Genomic DNA, 25,142 nt, shown 5'->3' with positions numbered 1-25,142 from the left:
GCAGACATGTTAAAGTTTTACATTAGTGTAAGTTTTTCTTTTCATGAAGTATTCCCGCCATATATTTTCCTTGCTCATCACCTAAATGGTCATGGTTAAAAAAAAGGGGAAGGTATAATCAGAGATTAGTGAAACAGTGGATAAGATAGAACTAGTGTGAACGTGTAATCGATGGTTGGTGTGGACTCAATGGGCTGAAGGGCCTGTTTCCATGCTGTGTCACTGAACTAAACAGGGCCTGAATATTTTGCTTTCAATTAAACGTAAACTATTAAAATCAGTCCAAGAAGTCACAGACTAAAGGGCCTGGCCCACCAGCACGACCTAACGTGGTCGCTTGAGCCGTACGGCCTCGCGGGGCTGGTCCCACTTCGATCGCCGGAGGCATATGGAATTGTGCGGGGCTGGTCCCGACATCACGCGGGGCTCCGAAAATCTGGCACTGTCCAAAAATTCAGCGCGACAACGGCCTGTTGTCTCGCAGCTGCATTGAAGCAGTACGCAGCGTCTCGAAGGGCGTACGCGGCGTCTCAACGTCGTATGCAGGGTCTTGACGCCGTACGCCCAGCGCGTGGCATTACAGGGGGTTACATGGTTACAGGGTTTCCTTTATTGTCATTCAGACCGAAGTCTGAATGAAATTTCGTGCCTGCAGTCATACATACATACAATACAATTAAAAAACAACAATAAACACATATTAACATCTACCACAGTGAGTCCACATAGCACCTTCTCACTGTGATGGAGGCAAAAATCTTAGGGCTGCAGTCTCTCCCCTCCTCTTCTCTCTCTGCGCTGAGGCGATACCCAACCGGGCGATGTAGCAAACAGTCCTGCGGCTCAAACACCGCGGCCCCGGGGTGGTCGAAGCTGCCGTCCACCAGTCCTGCTGACACAGCCGCTGGCCCGCGGCCGAACCCCGGACTCAGGTCACCGCCGCCAGAACACAGTCCCAGCCACCGGAGCATCGTTCCAGCCCCGAGCCGGATCGCTCTCACGTGAGTGCCGTTACTGTCTCAGCCTCGCGCCAGGCCGCCCCGACTGGGCGCCGCTCCTCCCTCGGGCTGGGCTGCCCCGACCGGGCGCCTCTCCTCCCTCGGGCTGGGCCGCCCCGACTGGGCACCGCTCCTCCCTCGGGCTGGGCCGCTGTCGTATGATGTCGGGACCAGCTCCGCACAACTCCAGACGGCTCCGCGGTTGGAAGTGGGACCGGCCCCGAGAGGCCGACGCCTCAAGCCACCACGTTTGGTCGCGTTAATCGCATGCAGTCGCATGCTGGTGGGACAGGCCCTTTAATGTCACCAATTGTAACACCCATTTCCTGTGTTATCTAATCTGTGCCTCAGTCAAGAACCAATCTAGCCACCCTTTGATGGCATACATCAAGCAAGCATTCACAACAATATACATTATGCAAGAGCCTCACTGTTCTAAGTCAAAAGAGCAACTGTAGCCTGTTCTGTTACAACTGCTGTATCTTGATCCTCAATCTATCAAACTATTATCAGTGGGGCTGCTGACTCAGCCATTAATCATTCAAAATACTTATAGACAGCCCTGCAATAGCCGCCTAAACCTACCTGATCTCCCGGTTGCTAAACACTTTAACTCCCCCTCCTGTTCCCACACTAACCTTTCTGTCCTGGGCCTCCTCCTTGTCAGAGTGATGCCCAGTGCAAATTAGAGGATCAGCACCTGATATTTTGCTTGGGCAGCTTACACCCCAGCGGTATGAACATACACTTCTGAGTTACTCCAGCCTTTTGTGTCTATCTTCAAACTGAAAACAGGGTTTAATTCAAGAAAGTCAATCGTCTCTAAATCTTGCTGCTTCTTGAATAAATAGGCGATTATTTTTGCCTGACTGGCACAGGCATTTTTTAAAAAGTGTATAATTTAAAAAAAATATTTGGACATTTTTCAAGGCAACTATATCATCCATAAATATCCACAATTCTTTTCATGTGCTGAAATTCTACTAATTTCTAGTGATTCACCTCCACTAATAATTTAGGCAAATTATTTCTGAATATTCAATTAAGAATTTGCATAGATAGACACAAAGTGCTTGAGTAACTCAACTGGTCAGGCAGCATCTCTGGAGAGAAAGGATGGGTGACGTTTTGGGTGGAACCTTTCTTCAGATTGAAAGTAGGGTGGGGGAGAACTGGAGGTCGGAAAAACCCCTTCATCTTGACTTGTCTATCTTCGGTATAAACCAGCACCTAAATTCCTTCCCACACACTAAGAATTCACATACACAGTTTATAACTTGAGTTTTTATCTATCAGAGCACATTAAACTTTTTTATTCCCAAAATATGTAGGAAAGAACTACAGATGCTGGTTTATACCAAAGATAGTCACAAAATGCTGGATAACTCAGCAGGCCAGGCAGCATCTGCGGAGAAAAGGAATAGATGATGTTTTGGTTCAGAAGAATCTGAAGAACGGTTTTGACCTGAAACGTCACCTATTCCTTTTCTCCAGAGATGCTGCCTGACCCGTTGAGTTACTCCAGGGTCCATCTATGGGTTTAAAATGTTGGTTCGCTGGTATTCAGGAAAATACTTAAAGTCAGCACCTAAATGGAATTGCCATGTGTAAAGTTGATGCAAAATATGATAGGACAAAGACAAAATACCTGGGCAGGCTGCAGAATAATTACAGAGGGATAGTTACGGCTTCTGATAAATTATCTTTTAATATAGTGGGTTTGGACTTGATAGGCCAATAGTATAACAAAAATAAAAGCTTGTCAATGGTTTTTGATTCTCCTTAACAATCTGTTGCTTTTTGGACAGCCCAAATTATTACATTGTTAGTTCACAGAGATGACAAGACACACACTGCTCCTTGGAAAGGTGTGGACTGTTGGTTTATTTCAAAGAGCAATCAGCCACACTGTTGTGTGCTCGGAATCTCATGAAATTGCTGAGAATTGTGGTCGCAGCCCAGACCATCACACAAACTAACCTCCCTTCCATTGACTCCATTTATATCTCACGTTGCCTTGGCAAAGCCACCAGCATAATCAACTCCCTCTTCAACCCTATAGAAGTGTGAAACCGCACACCTCCAGATTCAGGGACAGTTTCTTCCCAGCGGTTATCAGACGACTGGATCATAACTGTCACAACTAGAGAGAAGCCCTGAACTACCTCATTGGTGACCCTCGGACTATCTTTGATTTCACTGGCTTTACCTTGCTCTAAATGTTATTCCCGTATCATGTATCTATAAACTGTAAATGGCCAGATTATGATCATGTATTGTCTTTCCACTGACTGGTTAGAACGCAACAAGAACCTTTCACTGTACCTCGGTACACGTGACAGTAAACTAAACTGAAGTGCATGGACAGATCAGATAAAGAAAGGCAGATTTGTTCCCGTGAAAGATATCAGTAAACCAAACAGGTTTCTATGAAGAACTAGTGCCAACATTATCAAAACTAGATTTTACATTCCCGATAAGAATTGAATTTAGGGTTGTCACCTGCCATAGTGGGATTCTTAATACTCCAGTTAGTCGAGGAATATAGCCACCACCAATAAAAGCTGTTCAAAGCCAAGTGCTTATTTACACACTGCATGTGAAAACAGATTTAGGAAATAACTCGATGGTCAAATGCTATAAATAAACCAGAATGTAAAATTACAACATTTTACATCTAGCCACCAAGAAACATCTTAGAATGTGGTAGACAGGACAAATGTGGAACGTGTTTCACATTATGAAGGAGCAGAACCTTGTGGCAAATCAATGGGTTCCTGGCCTCACTAACTGCCTGCCTTTACTATTACAATTGCTTCAGTCTAGCCTTGTGGTATGGGGATAAAGTGCTAATTACATTTCATACTGTTAGTTGAATTTGACACTTTCAGGCAACAAAACAGTAAAGCAGAGATGGGAATTCTCCGCAACAATTTTTATTGTAAATACCCAGGCTTTATTCATCAGTAATGAGTACAATTTGTGCAGTGATTGATAAAACATGGCACAAAGTCTTGACTACAAACAGACAGGCAATACATGTTCTGTCCATTTTGTTTAAACAAAACCCTCTTGCAGTAATGGAGTTTCTTTCATAATGTGTCGAAAAAAATGATTCACTTTCATCCGCTCTTTTGCTGGGATGATAAATGTCCACAATATTTTTCAATTCCTGATCAAAATTTTTTTTTTAAACAGTAAATGTGTTTTTGTGTACCACTTACCTCAACGTTTCTGCATTCCAAGATGCTAAGGCCAATGAAGTCCTTTTAAACTTTTTAACTAACTTTTTTATTTGAAGATTATCCATTATCCATTTATTCAAGTTTAAATTCCTCAGCTGCCGTAATGGAATTCAAACTCTGGTTACTAGATTAATAGACTAGGTCCCTGAATGCCATGCCATTAACAACGATTCTGGATATGGGGAGAAAGCAGGATTGGGGTACTGATTCTGGATGATCAGCCATGATCATTTTGAATTTCGGTGCTGGCTCAAAGAGCCGAATGGCCTACTCCTGCACCTATTTTCTATGATTCTGCCCCAGTACCCATGCAAAAGCCAGGACCAGTCTCTACTCTTCTGGGATGCAACTGTCATTGTTGCTGTTTCCTCGAACATCTAGCCAAAATGGTCATTGTTCATCTTAGACTCCAATAACAAAGCTGTTTCACACATGGGCCACAAATGACTTCCCTTCTAGCCCAAGGTGTATACCTATGTTGCACTCCTTTCCTCTCAGTGTCGATGCTTGTGTTTCTTCATTAACATTGCAACCAGCTAACCCTTGAACTTTTTCCTCTGCAGGTAGCAATGTGGGAGGCCTCTCAAACGGAAGACGACAAGGAGCAAACCCCTTCAGTGAGTCCCCGCTTCCCTCATGGCTTGAAGTTACCAGTGAATGTGGTTTGACTCCTGTGGGATGGGTGATTATTGATCCACAGGTGCAGCTGAATGTGGCTGCAGAGTTCAACCCTCAGAGCCAGGGTGCAGATCGCTCTGGAATCCAGCTCAGTGACTCCCCCCCCCCCCCCCCCCCCCCCCCCCTCCCCCTCCCCCTCCCCCTCCTCCACACGATACTGCTTTGGTTCACAGTATTCTTGGTCCCAGAGGCTGAGCACTGGCAGAAAATACACTCCATTGGGGTGTGGGCTCTGGGCCAGGAACGTGGCATGGATCACTGCTGGGGTTGCCACGGTGTCACTGGGATCCAGGCCAGAGCCTTTCAGTGGTCCACTGCTGGAGACTGGCAGCTTCCAAAGATGTGCAGGTTTGTAGGCTAATTGGCCTCTGTAAATTGTCCTCAGTGTGCAGGATAGAACTAGTTTATGGTTGATCGATGGTCGGCGTGGCCACGGTGGGCTGAAGGGCCTGTTTCCATGCTGCATTTAGTTTAGTTTAGAGTTACAGTGCGGAAACAGGCCCTTTAGCCCTCCGAGTCAACCAGCGATCCCTACACACCAGCACTATCCTACAAACACTAAGAATAATGTACAATTTTACCAAGCCAATAAGCCTACAAACTTGTACATTTTTGGAGTGTGGGAGGAAACCGGAGCTCCCGGAGAAAACACCTGCAGGTTACGGGGAGAATGTACAAACTCCGTATAGATAGCACCCGTAGTCAGAATCGAACCCGGTCTTTGCAGCTGCAAGTCAGTAACTCAACCTCTGTGCCACCGTGCTGCCCTGTATCTTTAAACTAAACTAACCTCCTACTTCTGGTGTTGACGCTGCACCATACCAAGCTCTCTCTGCTGTTGGATGTGGTGGAAGTTGTTGCTTCAACCCCAGGTCTTCACATCCCAGGGATTCCTCAGTCATAACAAGCTCAACAGCCAGTTAACAACATTATGCTTGACACTAGAGCAAACTGTGTGGGTTTGATCCCAATGCAGCCAAACAACAAGGGGAGATAGCAGTTTCCATCACTTCCAACTGGAAATAAAGTCAAGTGACCTTGGGACCCAGGTGGTGCTGGTCCCCAGTCAACATGCAGCCCCGAACTCCAGAGCAGGGAATGGCAACACCCTGTCAGTCCCAACACCAGGCCTCAGAGATGGCCATTGCATGTTGCCACGGCGACTCACTCTTAACCATTTCCTGGCTGCAAGAGTGTCAGCAGACCGCAGAGCCCTCAAATATGCCCCCAGCACGGTCGTGCAGCGGTAGAATTACTGCCTTACAGCACCAAAGACACGGGTTCGATCCTGAATATGGGTGCTTTATGTATGGAGTTTGCACGTTCTCCCTGTGACCGCATAGGTTTTCTCTGGGTGCTCCGGTTTCTTCCCACATACCAAAGACGTGCTGGTTTGTAGGTTAATTGACTTCTGTGAATTGCCCCGAGTGTGTAGGGTAGTGACGGTGTATGGGGTGATTGTGGGTCAGCATGTTGGTCACACATTCACACCAGTTCTATGTTATCTCACTCTCTCATGGGAGAGGGGAAAAGAGGATACGACAAGGGTGAGACCCATCGCACACTTGTTATGAAGCTGCAAGTACTTTGAATGAAAGTTTGGAAAATGTTTTGTGCTTAAGTATTACTGGTAACCAGTAGTTAGTTCTGTTTAACTGCTTCCATCTACGTACATGACCAGGACAAAGTGCAGAAATTGGCCAACAGCCAAGGCGATTGTACGAATTTCCAAAGAATAATTGGTGTAAACAAACAAACAGATAATTATTTATTGCAGAGGATCACAAGGCAATGCATTGGATATGGTTTAAAAACATAATAGGAATGGTGGTCACATAAATACCAAAGTGTTTGAGTATTATATCTCTTTAAACACTTGCTTTAAGGAAATTATGGCAAGTATTGGCATGGACTCAGTGGGCTGAAGGGTCTATTTCAGTGCTGTATCTCTAAAGTGTAAAGGTGAGTATTTTATCTGCAGAGGCAAGATAAGTTATATTATGGAACAAAGAAATAGTAAAGGAATTAATAAATACTTCTGTATGAATTCACTACAGTTGCCCACTCTTATAGAAGTCAAAACTCCAAACCAATTCATTCCTAACAGGACAATCTGTTGCAGACTGCAGGTTTAATTCAACCTCCGGTCTTATTCCTGAGTGCATGGGGAAAAAAAAGTATTTGCAATATTATCAATTTTAAAGGTATAATTAAGGAATGGTAGGAAAGAACTGCAGAAGCTGATTTACACTGAAGATAGACAGAAAATGGTGGAGTAACTCAGTGGGACAGGTAGCATCTCTGGAGAGAATGGGTGACGTTTTGGGTCAAGACCCTTTTTCAGACTGAGGGTCGGGGAGAGGGGAAACTAGAGATTTGGCTGAAGTGTGAAAACAACAGATCAAAGCAGACGATGATCAAGGAAATGTAGAATGGTTCATTGTTGGCTGAGGGGAATCAGACAACGAGGCATGCAGACAGTATAATTAATCAGGATGACAGTGAAACTAGTCGAAACTAGAGTTGGGGGAAGGATGGAGAGAGAGGGAAAGCAAGGGATACTTGGAATTAGAGAAATCAATTAGAGAAATCAGCATCTCATATTTCGCTTGGGCAGCTTAAAGCCCAGTGGTATGAATATTGATTTCTCTCACTTCGGGTAGCCCTGGCATTCCCCCCCTCTCTCTCTCTCTCTCTATCCCTCTATATAGTTGCACTAGCTTCTCATTTTCACCCTACAAATATCTAACAATGGCCTGTTTCCTATATCATCGTTACTTTTTTGCGTATCTTTCATTTATTGTTCTTTATCCCTCCTCATCACCATCTATATTTATCGTTTTCCTTATCCCCAACCAGTCTGAAGAAGGGTCTCGACCCTAAACGTCACTCATTCCTTCGCTCCAGAGACGATGCCTGTCCCGCTGAGTTACTCCACCATTTTGTGTCTAACTTCTAATTAAGCAATGGGACAATCACACTGAACCTCTTGATTTGTTCCTGCTGGTGTCTGACAGGTGATGGAATCTGTAGAATGTTTGAATGTTCCTTTACTGCTAGTCTTTTTCTGTAACTTCTTGCCAATTAGTTCAAACCGAGGTGACAAATGAGGGGGAGGGAGTTTGAATTTAAAGCTCAGACAGTGATTAAAGAATTGGCAGCGCAAAGCAATTAATCCCACACAAGCAGTCAAGAGAACATCATGAAAATAAAAGGAACAGTGAAATAAAAATAGAAGTACTTGGGATCAGAATGTTTTAGGAAATCCTCTATTTCCCTTACACAGGACATCCAAGAATGTCAGTATTTTTAGGCAAGGTAAAAATCCCCATGTGAATAATAGCAATCATTTTCACTTTCATTATTGATGCTTTCATTATTGTTTCAAGTTGAAGCTTGCTGCTTCCTCATTAGTCTGAGTTTAAACTCTGATCCATAACTTGCTGTAGGTGTGAATGTAATGGTGGCTGCTGAAGGTTTCACTTGGCGTTGAGTATATTGGAAGGTTCTACATGACAGGCTGCTAAAGCATTTGTTTAAGGAGGAACTGCAGATGCTGGAAAATCGAAGGTAGACAAAAATGCTGGAGAAACTCAGCGGGTGAGGCAGCATCTATGGAGCGAAGGAAATAGGCAATGTTTCGGGTCGAAACCCTTCTTCAGACTGACTCATTTGTGTTGACTGGGGCACAGCAGGGACCGAAATAAGCAGGTCAACCAACAGTGTTTCACCTTTAATCAATTAGGCTGTAGGATTGTCAGGGGGTGGGGAAGGAAGCCAGAAGGAAGTAGTTGGGGCAAAGACTATTGTAATGTTTAAGAAACAATTAGACCGATTCATGGATAGGACAGGTTTAGTAGGATATGGGCCAAATGCAGGCAGGTGGGAATAGTGTAGATGAAACATGTGGGCTAGTTGGGCCGAAGAGCCTGTTTCCACGCTCTATGACTCTATAACTCTAACATGGAAAATGTAAGAATACACAAGTGCTGGAGTAACTCAGCGGATCAGGCAGCATCTCTGGAGAATACGGATAGATGAGATTTCGGGTCAGGACTCTTCTTCAGATTGTACTCACTGGAATTTAGAAGATTGAGGGGGGATCTTATAGAAACTTATAAAATTCTTAAGGGGTTGGACAGGCTAGATGCAGGAAGATTGTTCCCGATGTTGGGGAAGTCCAGAACAAGGGGTCACAGTTTAAGGATAAGGGGGAAATCTTTTAGGACCGAGATGAGAAAAACATTTTTCACACAGAGAGTGGTGAATCTGTGGAATTCTCTGCCACAGAAGGTAGTTGAGGCCAGTTCATTGGCTATGTTTAAGAGGGTTAGATGTGGCCCCTGTGGCTAAAGGGATCAGGGAGTATGGAGAGAAGGCAGGTACAGGATACTGTTGGATGATCAGCCATGATCATATTGAATGGCGGTGCAGGCACGAAGGGCCGAATGGCCTACTCCTGCAGCTATTTTCTATGTTTCTATGAAGAGTCCCGACCCCAAACGTCACCTATCTGTGTAATCTGGAGATGTTGCCTGACCCACCGAGTTACTCCAGCACTTTGTGTCTTCTTTTGTAAACCAGCATCTGCAGTTCTTTGTTTGTAAGGAAATTGTAAACTGGAGTGGGTGAATTCAATTTCAAATCGGAACCAAAGAATGGAAGGTGGATTGGTGTAAATACAGGTTCAACCTTCTGGGTGAAAACTGAATCTCCAAATCACCAGGATTTGGGAATGTTGATCACCAAAGCCTATGCTGTGCCTGCACACTTGAGCCTGGCCCTTTCCAATTAATCAGCAGTCAGGTATAGTGCATCCATGAATTAGACTCTTAGAGCATGCCAACTCCAGGTATAAGTTCAGAGCAAGAATGAGAGTGAAAATAAAGTTCTAAAAAAAACGTTAAATTTTCTGGTGACAATTAATCCTTGGAGGAATGAGAATCCAGTATTGTGACAATTTTCAGTGCCAGAGAGGTTAATTGCAGAGCAGTAATTAACACATGTTATTGCATGAATATATGAGCTGGGACAACATACTACAAGTTTACAGAGGCAAAGAACTACAGATGCTGGTTTACCAAGGAAAGACACAAAATTCTGGAGTAACTCAGTGGATCAGCCAGCATCCCTGGAGAACGTTTTGGGTCCCATCTTCAGACTGGGGCAGAGCAAACTGAGTCATAGGTGAACACAGGCAAGGGTTTTTTTTAATAGGCGGATGGTTGGATAAGGGCCAGAGGTGAACACAGACAAGGTGTAAGACAAAAGAATTAGAGAGTTGCGAATTGTGAAGCTGGAGGATTGACGCGGTGCGAATTGTTTAGGAATGAAGGTGGAGAGGGAGGGGATGGGAGTGATAGATGCAAGGTCAGTTAGGGCTCAGGGGAGAGGGGGGGTAGGAGAGAAAGGGGGGGGGGGGTTATGGTGGAGAAAAGGGTGGGGATGGGTGTATTGTAGTGGTTACCTAAAGTTGGAGAATTCAATGTTCATGCCATTAGGCTGTAAGTTACCCCAGTGGAATCTGAGGAACTGTTCCTCCAGTTTGAGTGTGCCTCACTGGCAATGGAGGAGGCCATGGACACAAAGGTCAGTATAGGAATGGGAAAGGGGATTAAAATGTTAGCAACTGGGAGGTCCCACAGGCCTTGGCGGACTGAGGGCAAGTGTTCAGCTAAAGTTTATAGAACATTGGTAAGTCACATTTTCAGACACCACATTATCGGAGGGAATGTAGTTGTGCTGGAGAGAGCATATTCACCAGGATTTGTCTGGAGAGGAATGTAATGGTCATAAGGAGGTACTGGATAAGACTTTTAGACTTCAGAGAAACAACTTGGAAACCGGATTTGGCTCACCGTGTCCGCACCGACCAGCAATCACCCTGTACACGTAAGTCAAGTCACATTTATTTATATAGCACATTTAAAAAACAACTCTCGTTGGCCAAAGTGCTTTACATTTGTTATAAGAATAGTATAAACAAACAAATTACATACATATATACATATAGCCCTCGCTCACTGGACGTCAGGAAAGGCTTGGGAGTATAGATACGTTTTTAGTCTTGACTTAAAGGAGTCGATGGAGGGGGCAGTTCTGATGGGAAGGGGGATGCTGTTCCACAGTCAAGGAGCTGCAACCGCAAATGCGCGGTCGCCCCTAAGCTAGCACTAACTTACACTAGCACTATCCTACACGCAAGGGACAATTTACAATTTACAGAAGCCAATTAACGTACAAGCCTGTACGTCTTCAGAGTATGGGACGAAACCGGATCAACCGGAGAAAACCCACGCGGTCACAGGGAGAACATACAAACTCCGTACAGACAGCACCTTTAGTCAGGATCGAACCTGGGTCTCTGGCGCTGTAAGGCAGCAACTCTACCGCTGTACCACTATGCCGCCCCAAGCTGGGATTGTTTTTGTTAGGGCAGAGGGTAAAAGAGGGGACAGGGTAGATAACAGAAAATCTTTAGCACATGGTGGGGATATCAAAGTCAACAGGTGTAAGCTTGCGGTGGGAAGTTCAGAAGGGATCTGAGGATGAATGCTTTTCTGCAGGGGAATTGTTTTACAGATTGGAGTGGACTGCACTGCCTCATCAGATATTGGATGTTGATATTCTCACAACAAAGGTGGAAGTTGTGCAGGCTAGGACTTTTTCCCTTGGAGTGCAGGAGGATAAGAGATGATGTTATAAAGGTGCATAAGATCATGAGGGAATAGATAGGGTAAATGCACAGAGTCTTTTATCCATAGTAGGGGAATCAAGAACCAGAGGGCATAGATTTCAGGTGAAGGGGAAAAGATTTAATAGGAACCTGTAGGGCAACATTTTTACACAAAGGGTGGTAGGTATATGGAACGAGATGCCAGAAGAGGTAGTTGAAGCAGGTACTATCACAATGTTTTAAAAACATGTGGGAAGGTACATGGATATGATAGATTTAGAGGGATATGGGCCAAATGCAGGCAGGTGGGACTAGTGCAGATAGAGTCATAGAGAGTGGAGACTGGCCCATCAACCCAACTTGCCCACACTGACCAACATGCCCAATCTGCAGATGGAGCATGTTATGCCGAAGGGTCTGTTTCCATGCTGTATGATTAACATCTGAGAGACATTTAGATAAAGACTAAGCATTGCCAAGGCATAGACGGCAGCAGACCTAACACAGGTAGATGGGATCAGTACAGATAGGTACAATGGGCGGTGTGGACATGGTGGACAGGTCTGTTTTAGTGTTGTGCAACTCTACCGAACTGTGTGGCAAATTTAATTTGCATCAATCATCTTTTTTCCAGCACTTGCAGTGTTGAGACAGGCAGGAAAGTTCTCAGTGTAGCAGTTCAATTACTCAGCAACTAGTGGATGCCCACACTTTATCATGCACCTGCATCCTTGCCTAGAGCTGTTGTATTGCTTTCACATAAATAACCAAGCACCATTAGTTTTATCGTTACTTAGACAGCATGTTCTGACCCTGCAGGGCCATGGGCTGACAGGTCACGTAATCTAAGCCATGTGCGCTGTGCAGTGCTTGTCATGAAGTATCGATAGCTCAGACTGGGCCATTTTTCTCTTTCGAAATGACTCCTACCTTCAGCCATTTGGGGGAAATGTTGAGGATTTGAATGCAGACACAAAACGCTGGAGTAACTCAGCGGGACAGGATTTGATGTGTGTTTTTATCAGTTTGAGGAATTTTTACTGATTGTATTTTTTGAGAATTGCATTTTGCAATTTGCAATGTAATTTGCAAACCATTCAACTGTTGTCAAAGTATTCAAGAAATTTACAGTCGGCTGGTATTTGATTACCACACAAAATGTTAAAATGATAATGGACATAAATGTTTCAATATGTGTGACAGTGTCCTGTTAATGATTTTATTGTTAGGATGGAAATTGTTCAGGGTAACTTGAACTTACTGAGACCAGTCGTAGCAGTACTATAGGCAACTGTAAATGGGGCACTATGGTTTTCTGTAATATTTTCTATCACACATCAGAAGAGTTCAGAAGAATGAGGGAGGACCTCATTGAAACATACAGAATAGTGAAAGGCTTGGATCGAGTGGATGTGGAGAGGATGTTTCCACTAGTGGGGGAGTCTAGGACTAGAGTCATAGCCTCAGAATTAAAGGACGTTCTTTTAGGAAGGAGATGAGGAGAAATTTATTTTGTCAGAGCTATGGAATCTGTGGAATTATTTGCCACAGATGGCTGTAGAGGCCTTCAGTGGATATTTTTAAGGCAGAGATAGATAGATGTTTTGACTAATACAGAGGTTATGGGGAGAAGGCAGGAGAATGGGGTTAGGAGGGAGATATAGATCAGCCATGATTGAATGGCAGAGTAGACTTGATGGGCCCAATAGTCTAATTCTACTCCTATCCCTTATGGCATGACACAGCTCAAGATATTGGGAGCACTGAAGATGGAGAGCAATTTAGGTGCTCCATGGCACGAATCACTAAAGGTTAACTGACATTAGTGAGTAGTTAATAAAGCAGATTGTTGGCCTTTAAAGTGAAGATGTTGAAGTTTATGAATAGGGAGTTTTGTTACGGTTGTGCCGGGCATTGCTGAGGCCACAACAGCCTGGCAGTGAGAACATCTCAACATCTACTCTAATGGGAGAGTCATGAACAAAGGGATATAGCTAGGCAGAAATGAATCTGAATTTCCCTGCCCTTGAGGGTGGTGGATGTCAAATCTTTAGATATATTAAGGTGAAGATAAAGAAACGTTTGAAAGATTGTGGCATTGAAGGCTATGGGAAGTTAGCACAGAAGGGTAGAGGCTGGTATGGATCAGCCATGATCATATTGAATGGTGGGGCAGGCTGGAAGGGCTGAGTGACCTACTCCTGCTATTTTCTCCTGTCCTTGCGTGTACATCTGTTATGGTTTAAAAATGTTATATTGTATTCAGACACCAGGTGACTATTTATCTCCTGCTGCATTCTTTTAGCAAGTTGTAAGGCCCAGGCTAATGTGTAAAATTAAAAGCCTTTCATCAGAAAGTCTCCATCACCCAATTCCAGGAGGAATCCTTGACTTATCCAACCATCTTTGCTGATGAGCACATGAGCAAGATCACATTTAGTGCATCTGTCTGGTCGAAAAGAATGTGGAGGAATTTGGTCTTGTGTTGATTTTTATTCTGGCGCGGTGACCTTGGCCATTATATTAAAAAATGTTAATAACTCCTTACTTTTTAATTAGGCAGATAGGGACACAGTAGATTGCTATCCAGAAGCCTTAAAGAGTGATCCAGAGATGTGAGTTTGAGTCCCACAGTGGAACCAGGGAAATTAAGTGAAAGTAATTTAATTAAATTTGGAATTAAATAAAGCTGACATGAAAGCCTGTGCAACTACGAAACCATTGTATCGAAATCATGTTACAAAATCTGCCACCCTTAGTTTGTCTGAATGTGATTCCTAACTGCCTCTTCAAGTCGGGACTGTTTGGAAAGAACCAGCATTGCCAGTCATGTCTGCATCCTGAGAATTAATCAATGAACAAGCGGTATAAGGTAGTAACTTTGCAGTAAAGCCTAATGTGCCAAAGGCCTCCCTGAGCACTGTAGCCAGACTTATCCGAAGTGAGCGCACTTTCTATCAAAACATCCGTAAATGATAGAAAGTTGAGGCAGGAAGGATAAACTGAATGTGGAAATGCGAGGAGAGCACATGCACAGGCCCAGACGTGGCAGACAAATTGTTCCAGGACCCATGCTGCTAATTAATCACTTTTAGTTCCAAACTTAATTAAACTCACTCACCAATTCACTTCTGGAGGGCGGACCCAGTAGTTTTATGCTGCTATTGCAAGCATTAAAGAAAGAGAATGTAACAGAAATTAATCCTGTTAACAGGATGAGGAGGTGATGGCAGATTTAATCAGCCTAGCACAAATTAGCCAGCCTCGTCTCTGTTATTGGAGTGGAAAATAGCATTGTTCAGGACTTTCTCTGAACCTATCACTTTACCTAAGATCAAAGTTGATTAAAATTGTTATTTACAAATAATGTTAAGGCTTGAAAAAGCATCATTGTGTTTTACTGTGTTCTATCAATTCAGTTCATTCGTTTTAGCAGAGGATTAGTCTGAGCAGAGAAACCTCATGCAGAGTGTGTAGGAAGGAACTGCAGATGGTGGTTTATACCGAAGATAGATACAAAATGCTGGAATAACTCAGCGGGTCAGGCAGCAACTCTGGATGAAAAGAATAGGTGATCTTCTGCGTCGGAACCTTTCTTCAGAGTCTTCAGAAGGGTTCCAACCTGAAACGTCACCTATTCTATTTCTCCAGAGATGCTGCCTGACCCAGAGAGTTGCTCCAGCATTTTGTGTCTAGGCTCATGCATAGTACAGGTCTATGGATTTACATTATACCGCATGATATTTACAGAGAAGCCCAAAGCTGTTGCAATGTTGACTCCACGATGAGGTTGAAATAGCATTTCCACAACACTAAAATAGACAATAAAAGCTGGAATAACTCCGCGGGTCAGGCAGCATCTCTCAAGAAAATGGATAGATGACATTTTGGGTCGGGACCCTTCTTCAGAATTCAGGGACCATCTATTTCCAATATCAGTTAATTCCAGTCTGCCTCATTCAAAGTGCTGTTGAAGCCCATCATCAATGTTTCAATGGATCTAAGTAAGCATAACTATGAATTAATGATAATGAAAGGCATAGATAGAGTGGATGTGGAAAGGATGTTTCCACCGGTGGGAGATCTAGGACCAGAGATCATAGCCTGAGAATTAAAGGGCGCTCTTTTCGGAAGGAGGTGAGGAGGAACTTCTTTTGTCACAGGGTAGTGGAACTCATTGCTACAGAGGGCTGTGGAGGTCAATTCAGTGGATATTTTTAAGGCAGTAATAGACAAGTTCTTGATTAGAACAGGTGTCAAGGGTTACGGGGAGAAGGCAGAAAAATGGGATTAGGAGGCAGATATCAGCCATGATTGAATGGTGGAGTGGACTCAATGGGCCGAATGGCCTAATTCTACTCCTATAACTTGTGACTTGCATTTTATCCGTCAATCTGAGTCATTCAAAAGTACCTGTATGGCTTGACCTGTTCCATCTTGTCCACTCATCCCTTCTGATGGTCCTATTCTTGGACTGTCCTACACTCTTCACTGATGTTCTTCAGGGAACTGGGTCTCTCATCCTTATTTTGAGAATAATTAGGGCCATGCCCGGATGAAGAGAGCAGTTTAGTTGTGGATGATGTAGGTGTTGTAGAAATGGTAATATTTCGGGTAGAAATCCATCTTTAATACTTCGGGTAGAAATCCATCTTTAATCATAGTTTAGCATGAGACTAGTGTAGATGGGACATGTTATTTCCAATAACACGTGATTATTTCCATTCAACTTGTCACGTTCAGTTTCTATAAAATGAAGGAAACATGAATGTGTGGAAGGAATACAAATGCAACCAATACATTTGCAGGTGAACAAGAAAAGATTAATTCCCAACCACATTTTATAGTGGAAGTCTGCAAATGGAAAATAATAGAATAAATGTTAGAAGAATTCATAGTCATAGTCATACAACACGGAAACAGGCCCTTCAGCCTAACTTGCCCACACTGACCAACATGTCCCATCTACACTAGTTCCATCTCCCTCCATTTGGCCCATTTCCCTCTAAACCTGTCGTATCCGTGTACCTATATAAATGCTTCTTAAATGTTGCGATAGTACCCGCCTCAACTACTTCCTCCAGCAGCTCGTTTCATACACCCACCACCCTTTGTTTAAAAACGTTACACTGCAGATTCCTATTAAATCTTTCCCCCCTCACCTTAAACCTATGTCCTCTGTTTCTCGATTCCCCTAATCTGGGCAAAATACTCAGTGCATTTACCAGATCTATTCCACTCATGATTTTGTACACTTCTATAAGATCACCCCTCATCCTCCAGCACTCCAGGGAGTAGAGTCCCAGCCTGCTCAACCTCGCCCTTTGGCTCATGTCCTTTGGGAAATTAAAGCTAAACTTCCATGCCCAAATTGAGATCTCAATTGGCATCTGCATGGTCAATGAGGCAACTGCAGAGAATTGGACTCTGAAGTGGAGCTTCATTCTTCATCACCAGATCAAATTGGGCAGAAACAGGGGTGCATTTAATGGTGAATGAAGCAGAGTCAACTCAATTCCTCTATTCAAGAAGGGAGCAAAAGACAAGCTCACCAACTGCAGTTCAAATGGTCTATCAAACTGGGGTAAACTCTAAGGTTTTAAATGGAATTGCTGTTTTCTCAACTTAATGAAAGTATTTCCCCAGCTTGCAGTAAAGCAGTTTTTATTCCCGTGTTGTGTACCAATAAAGATTACTACAGGTACACAACCTTTTATCCGAAAGCCTTGGGACCAGACACTTCTCGGATTTCGGAATTTTTCGGATTTCGGAATGGAAGATTTTTAGCGTAGATTAGGTAGGTAGCGCGGGCGGCTTGAAAAGTCTGGAGCGGCTGCCTCCTCCCCGGAGACCGGGGAATCATTGTAAATCATTGCTTAAATGTTAGTCAGTTAGTTTGGAGGGATTTTATGTGGTGGGGGGGATGAATGGGGAAACTTTAATTCTTAGTCCCCTACCTGGTCGGAGAGACGGGGAGCGGGCAATGCCTTACCGGGTCTGGATTTGGAGCGCCGCGCAGCCAAGGGTAGAGTTGCCAGGGTCGGAGCTACAACCGGCGCCGCCCGCGGCCGGACGCCCGCAGCCCCAGCTCCGCGATGTTGGGAGTCGGCGGCCACAGCGCTCCGGAGCTTACTGCATGGCGACCCGGTAAGGCATTGCCCGCTCCCCGCCTCTCCGACCAGGTAGGGGACTAAGAATTAAAGTTTCCCCCTTCACCCCACCCCCCTCCCCTCCCCCCCCCCCTTCACATAAAAGCCATCCAAACTAACTGACTAACATTTAAGCAATGATTTACAGATGTTTAAGTGTCTCCCCGGTCTCCGGGGAGGAGGCAGCCGCTACAGTAGTACAGACCTGGGTTGACCGTGGGTCGTTTCGGGTCAAGTTTGGCGCCAAACGCGAGCTTTGGTGTGCAGACGACATCCTGGAAAAAATGTCCGGTTTTCGGAGCTTTTCGGTTTCCGGAATTTCGGATAAAAGGTTGTGCACCTGTAATAGAAATGACATCTTTGTTTGCACTAAAGTGCAGTTTTGCACTGGATTGGTATGAATCCTGAAATTCATATATGTTTTATAAATTCTCTACTTTACCCACAGTTTAGACACCATTTGAGCTTCAGTTTGAGAGTTTGTCTTTGGCTCCTTTTTTGGAGAGTTTAGTTTAGTTTATTGTCATGTGTACTGAGGAACAGTGAAAAGCTTTTTGCTACATGCTCTCTAGTCTGCGGCAAGACTATACATGATTGCAATCAATCTGTCCACGGTGCAGAGATACAGGCTAATGGGTATAACGTTTAGTGTAGGGTAAACTCCAATAAAATCTGATTAAAGATCATTAGAAGCTCTCTAATGAGGTAGATGGGAGGCCAGGACCGCTCTCAACCAGGTGAGAGGACAGTTCAGTTGCGAAGAAACTGTCCCTGAATCTGGAGGCGTGTGTTTTCAAACTTCTGTATTACTTGCCTGATGGGAGAGGGGAGAATAGGGAGTGACCAGGGTGAGACTGGTCCTTGAATTTGCTGGTGGCCTTGCTGAGACATAGTGAAGTGGAGCTTAAGAAGGGTATGGTTGATTTAAAATGTAAGGTTACCTTAATAGGCAAGGTTGACTTAATATGAGATCAAATTATCAAAAACTTTTAAAATGTGATATTCAACACAGATTTCTTAAAGGAATGTGTGATAAACATTGATTAGCTCATTGGATAGAAAGGGAAAAGTATATTATAACTGGCCTTCGAATGCTTGAGATCAATGCCAAATGTCAAAAATGAATGTATATTCTATTTTCATCCTGTGCTTATATACTCAATAAGCAAAGAACATTGACTAAGGCCTTGAGAGAAAATCCAACTGGTCGAGGTAAAGCATTCTAGTAGTTCCTTTAAGTGTCAGAGTTTCTATTACGTTGGAACAACATCAGAGTAAATCAGTTGTGTCCACTACAAAACAGCATAAAATAAGCAGTGATCGTACATCTCCAGACACTCAAGCATTAATCTGTCCAGAAGGTCAAATGGTGAGATCCACCATAAGCCCACGTTCTGAAAAGCAATGAAAAAACTTGGTAGTCCTTGGGGCTTGTCAAGTGACATTATGTGTCAATATTCCACCTTCAACTGTGCTCCTCCTCAGAGGGAATGGTATGGTCAGTTCTATCTGGGTTTGGCATCAACTTTATCCTCAAAAGTCATCCCAAGTGGTCCCTCTTAATACAGGTGTCGGGGGTTATGGGGAGAAGGCAGGAGAATGGGGTTAGTAGGGAGAGATAGATCAGCCATGATTGAATGGCAGAGTAGACTTGATGGGCCGTATGGCCTAATTTTACTCCTATCACTTATGATCTCTCATATGACATAAAGGGATAGAGAGAGATTCAGGGAGGAAGAAGCCAATTAAACTGCAAATCCAAGCTCAGCCAGATTTGTGGAGTCTTGTAAATGAAGAGATATGGATAAATATGGCTTCATTTAAAAATAAATGAAAAATTGTGGCTCTGAACATGAAACCTATGGAAAGTCAAAAATTCACAGAATGAACATATGTGAACTGTCAGGCAGCAGGGTGGTGCAGCGGTAGAGTTTGCAGCACCAGAGACCCGGGTTCGATCCGCTCTATGGGTGGTGCCTATACAGACTTTGTACGTTCTCCCCGTGACTGTGTGTGTTTTCTCTGAGATCTTTGGTTTCCTCCCACACTCCAAAGACATACAGGTATGTAGGTTAATTGGCTTGATGTATGTGTAAATTGTCCCTAGTGTGTGTAGGACGGAGTTAATGTGCGGGGATTGCTGGTCGGTGCGGACCCGGTGGGTCAAAGGGCCTGTTTCTGTGCTGTATCTCTAAACTAAACTAAACTGATGTACTGGGCATGCAGACCAGAGATTTATCCTGACCAGTAGCTGAAACAGGGCAATGTTGCACGTATCATGTGCCCAGACAATTTCCATGTTTTCTTTCATTCTGCATTCACAAGATGTAGCTAATCCCTATCAATAACATTATAGTTGGCCATCTCTAATTGCCTTCCCAAGGATACTACAGAGGGCAAAAGAGAGTCAACCATGCTGGTTAGTGTAGTCGCAGTCTAGACTAAGTAAGGCCAGCACTGACCTTGCTGAGGTTGTGCCACAAGAAACAGAAGGGTCCTGATATGAAACGGTGTCTGCCCATTCTCCTCCCAGAGGTTGCCTGCACCATTGAGTTCCTTCAGCAGTCTGTTGATTTCCAAGGTCATCACATTCCCTTCCCTAAAAGAGAGGTGAACAGGATGGTGTGCATTTCTTTTGCAATAATCATTCATGCAACCTCTACATTCAAGAATAGAATTAATTTAAATTAAATTCCCCAGCTGCCAGATAAAGGGAACTGAAAAAGATGCAGCATTTATAATGGGTAGCCACCATGTAGATGGTAATATAATTCTCTCTGGAATGTTTGTAGAACATAGAACAATACAGTACAGGAACGGTCCCTTTGGCCCACAATGTTTGTGCTAATGTTTCTGATCTCTTCTGCCTGTACATGATCCATATCCCTCTATTCTCTGCACTCCATGTGCTGACCAAAAAGCCGTCTCAAACACCGCTATCATATCTGCCTCCACTAACACCCCTGGCAATGCATTCCAAGCCCCCACATCTCTCTGCATTAAAATAACTTGGCCCCCACCTCGCCATTAAACATTCCCCCTCTCATTTTACAGCTATGCCCTCTACCCGGGACATTTCCACCCGGGATAGAAGGTTCCGACTGTCTACCCTCTCATAATTTCACATATTTCTACCAAGTCTCCTCTCAACCTCCGACATTCCGGAGAAAACAATCCAAGTCTATCCAACCTCTTCCTGTAGCTGAAACCCTCTAATCCGGGCAGCATTCTGGTAAACCTCCATTTGCACCCTTTCCACAGCCTCCACATCTTTCCTGCAATGGAGCGACCAGAACTGCATACAATACTCCAACTTGCAGTCTGTAAAAACTTTACTTCTTTGAAAAGCTGGCATTGCATGGTAGTCAAACCTAGGCAGAGTTTCCAAATGCACGCTGACCGTGTAATTATCATTAAACCAGTGCACACATTGCTTCTGCAGCAGAGACAGAGTGTTCACCCACTCAACACAAGCCAGCTTCAGTGCAAGGAAATGCAGTTAGCAACCGCTGTATTTCTTTCAAAGCAAATAATTTGTACTTGCTTTGCAAATGAGAGCGAGAAATGTCCAAATTTTGTGCATCATGAAACACTGTGCTAATAATATTAAATTAGAACGGTTGGATGGCTGTTAATCTGCTTCCCAGCCATGGCAGAATCAGGTGTCTGGGAAAGAGAAACATGAAAGTAATTGCTTCTGACAAGATGTTTTATTCATCACATATTCATTTTATTATGCTCAGCTGACATTGTCTAAAAAGGAAAGTATGGCATAGATTAGAAAACTATTCCCTGCTACATTTCTACGGGGTACAATTTACTCATTACACAAAATTTCCCAGAAGTTCACCTTCTCTGAAACATCTGGATCCAATTTGATTTCTGTCAGAATATGCTCTTGCCAAATGCCAATTGTGCTACCAGTTTTTCAGCTACTAACAGGTCGAGTCCATTCATGTCCCACTGGGGACAGGCTGTTTCGCTGATAACTTCAAAACATTGTTTCAAGTGAGAAAAAGCACACATTCTCCTCATAGGCTCATTCTAGGGGAATTTCCTGGAATGGGTCAGTAATTTGCCACTGCCGACAATTTGTTATTATTTAACTAGGACTGGACTCAATCTAGAGAAGTCTGCACTTCTTGTACACACTTGTGGGCAGGCACAGTGGCGCAGCTGTAGAGTTGCTGCCTTACAGTGCCAGAGACCCATGTTCGATCCTGACTACGGGTGCTGTCTGTACGGAGTTTGTATGTTCTTCCTGTGACCGCGTGGGTTTTCTCTGGGTGCTCCAGTTTCATAAGATCATTAGATCATAAGAGATAGGAGCAGAATTAGGCCATTCAGTCCATCAAGTCTACGCTGCCATTCAATCATGGCTGATCTATCTCTCCCTACTAACCCCATTCTTCTGCTTTCTCCCCATAGCCTCTGACAGCAGTACTAATGAAGAATCTATCTATCTCTGCTTTAAATATATCCACTGACTTTGCCTCCACAGCCTTCTGTGGCAAAGAACTCCACAGATTCACCACACTCTAAAGAAATTCCTCCTCATCTCCTTCCTAAAAGGAAGTCCTTTAATTCTGAGACTGTGACCTCTGGTACTAGATTCTCCCGCTAGTGGAAATATCCTCTCCACATCCATTCTATCCAAACCTTTCACTATTCTGTATTCTGTATGTTTCAATGAGGCCCCCCCTCATTCTTCTAAAATCCAGCGAGTACAGGCCCCGTGCCATCAAACGCTCATCGTATGTTAGCCTACTCTTTCCTGGGATCATTCTTGTCCTAGTTTACTCCCATACGTACAGCTTTGTAGGCTAATTGGCATGTGTAAAATAGTTAATTTGTCCCTTGTGTATGATAGTGTTAGAGCATGGGGTGATCGCAGGTCGGTGCGGACTTGGTAGGCCGAAGAGCCTGTTTCTGCACTGTATGTCTGAATACAGTGCGGAATATACAAAGTGCTGGAGTACCTGCAGACTGACGAAGGGTCCCGATCTGAAACTTCACCTATCCATGTCATCCAGAGATGCGGCTTGATCTGTCGAGTTACTCTAGCACTTTGAGTTTTTTTAATTCAGAACCTCTGTTCATTTGTCCCTTCGTATTGTTTGGAAGAGGCTGCTGGAGTTAAGGTTGTGCTTGAACCCATACTCTGATGCTTCAGTCAACATAATGCTACGAGATCCAATGATGGGTACCAGATCTGTAACTTTGACTATTTGTCTTTCCACAGATGCTGCCTGACTTAAGCATGTTTCCAGCATTTGCCTGCTTTTTTTCAGATTTCCACCATCTGCAGTTTCGATAGTCTAATACTGGTCAAGATATTAAAATTGGACCTGGGCTTTTGAGTGTTTATAAAGTCAACCAAAATGCTCTTGTTTAACAAAGTTAATGCTCCACCCTCTCACACAGCCTCAATCTTTGTTGTTCCTACTGCTCCCCATTTGTCCCCACCCTTAGCCGTTTACCTCAATTAACGGTGTGGCGGCACAGTGGCGCAGTGGTAGAGCTGCTGCCTTACAGCGCCAAACACGTGGGTTCAATCCTGACTACGGGTGCTGTCTGTACGGAGTTTGTACATTCTCCCTGTGACCCCGTAGGGTTTCTCCGGGTGCTCCGGTTTCCTCCCACACTTCAAATATGTATAGCTTTGTAGGATAATTGGCTTCAGTAAAAGTTGTAAATTGTCCATAGATTAGTGCAACACCTTCAGATTAAAAATGAATCAGCCGAGTAGTTTAAGGAAGTGCATGGCCATTATTTGGGATTGGGGAAAAGGGGTGGCACTGCCGTTTCACTCACTCGCCCTTGCTTCCCAGAATTGCTGGCAAGGTGACCTGTTCCTGGGTTTGCAAAGGGGGGGGGGGGGTTCTACCCTCCACCATCTTTGCTCTACCAAGATGCAGGACAGAACGCCACAGGAGATCCTTCTTCCCTGTGGCTATCAAACTGTACAACTTCTCTCCCTTCTGTCATGGGGTAGAATGAGACTGACTCCACTCCCCTCCACCCCCCCTTTCAAGTTCATAGAATAACATAGTCACAAAGTGCTGGAGTAACTCAGCAGGTCAGACAGCATCTCTGGAGAAAAAGGATTGGCGACGTTTCGTGTCAGAATCCATCTTCAGACTGCCAGAAGTCCGAAGAAGGGTTCTGACCCGAAACTTTTTCTCCAGAGATGCTACCTGACCCGTTTGGTTACTCCAGCTCTTTGTTTGTATCTACAGTATAAACCAGCATCTGCAGTTCCTTCCTACTCATGGAATGACATATTTGGAGCCAGGGGAACATCTGGTAACAGTGTTTTCTTTACCGGGAGGTCTATATGGTGTGGTGTTGGGGGCAAGAAAAAAAAATATATGCAGCAGACTTTCATCATTACAAATGTAAATATAATTTTTATAATGTTGCATAGTGCCACAGATGGTATGCATTTGAGTTGTCAGACCAAATACTAATGTGTTCTTCTTTCTGTTTGTTTCCAGTAGGACGTTTGGTGTGAAGGATACAGTGGAGCATTGAGAGGAGACAGAGGATAGAACAAGTGCTTCTATAAGTGGGCACAACAAAATGGCAATAATCTGAATGCAAGAAGTGTCGCCAAAAGTTTGCACTTTTAAAAAAAAAAATGTATACCATTATAGATTGATTATAGAAGAAAGATGCAAGTTTCTAAACAGCTACTGATTTTTTTTTAAAGAAACTTAAACCTTAGTGGTTTGGACAGAACAAAACTTGAGGAGATATTTAATTGTACAGTTCTGATGTACAATTGTTGCATCACTGCGTCTGTGGCATTTAGTGCTGCCCATGTCCTTAATCACATACAATGTATGTGTGGTTTCTATAATCAACAGGTTTTTCATTGACAGATTCTTTGTTGCTAATTTTAGTCACATCCTGAGGAACAAAGTATGACTAGTGAAAAAGACTGTTAGAAAAGAAGAGAGCCCTGCTTCAATGGTTAATGGAAGCAATGTCTTGTAGATGCCAAAGCTTATGAAAAATATTAAATCTCTGGCTTTTCTTTTTCCTTCATCACAGAAATAATGCATATTGTTTCCCAACACAGTGCATTACTGATTTACTAATAAAACTATAGAACAAAGACCTCGTATGTTTTATTAATCGAATTATTATCCGCACGGTGCCTTGTTCCAGAGTCTGAAAGTTTCATGATGCAAATGGGAGGGAAGGGGTCGGCACATTGGTGCCGTGGTAGAGTTATGGGGCTGTCCCACTGTACGTGCTAATTCAAGAGTTCTCCCGAGTTTCCCCTAATTCGAACTCGGATAATTACGGTAATAGCCGCTCGTAGGTACTGGGGGCTCTCGTGGACATTTTTCAACATGTTGAAAAATCTTCACGAGTCTTCCCGAGCTTA

General features: G+C 43.8%; 1 protein-coding gene across 4 annotated transcripts in view; it reads left to right on the top strand.

The window, feature by feature from the left end:
- The window catches only part of smoc1 (SPARC related modular calcium binding 1), a 199,255-nt gene extending 174,389 nt beyond the window's left edge, over positions 1-24,866 (top strand). For 3 of the 4 annotated variants that reach the window (XM_033026837.1, XM_033026840.1, XM_033026839.1), the window contains exons 12-13: positions 4,807-4,860; positions 24,244-24,866. In XM_033026837.1, coding sequence (XP_032882728.1) covers positions 4,807-4,860; positions 24,244-24,260 — 71 coding nt within the window. In that variant the 3' untranslated portion in view covers positions 24,261-24,866. The remainder of the gene's footprint in view (positions 1-4,806; positions 4,861-24,243) is intronic. The other variant, XM_033026838.1, reaches the window with a different exon arrangement.
- Positions 24,867-25,142: the final 276 nt, after the last annotated feature.

Source organism: Amblyraja radiata, chromosome 9 (genome assembly GCF_010909765.2).
Source record: "Amblyraja radiata isolate CabotCenter1 chromosome 9, sAmbRad1.1.pri, whole genome shotgun sequence".
Taxonomy (NCBI): domain Eukaryota; kingdom Metazoa; phylum Chordata; class Chondrichthyes; order Rajiformes; family Rajidae; genus Amblyraja; species Amblyraja radiata.
Note: the sequence above shows the minus strand (reverse complement) of the source record. Positions and strands in the feature narration are given on the sequence as shown.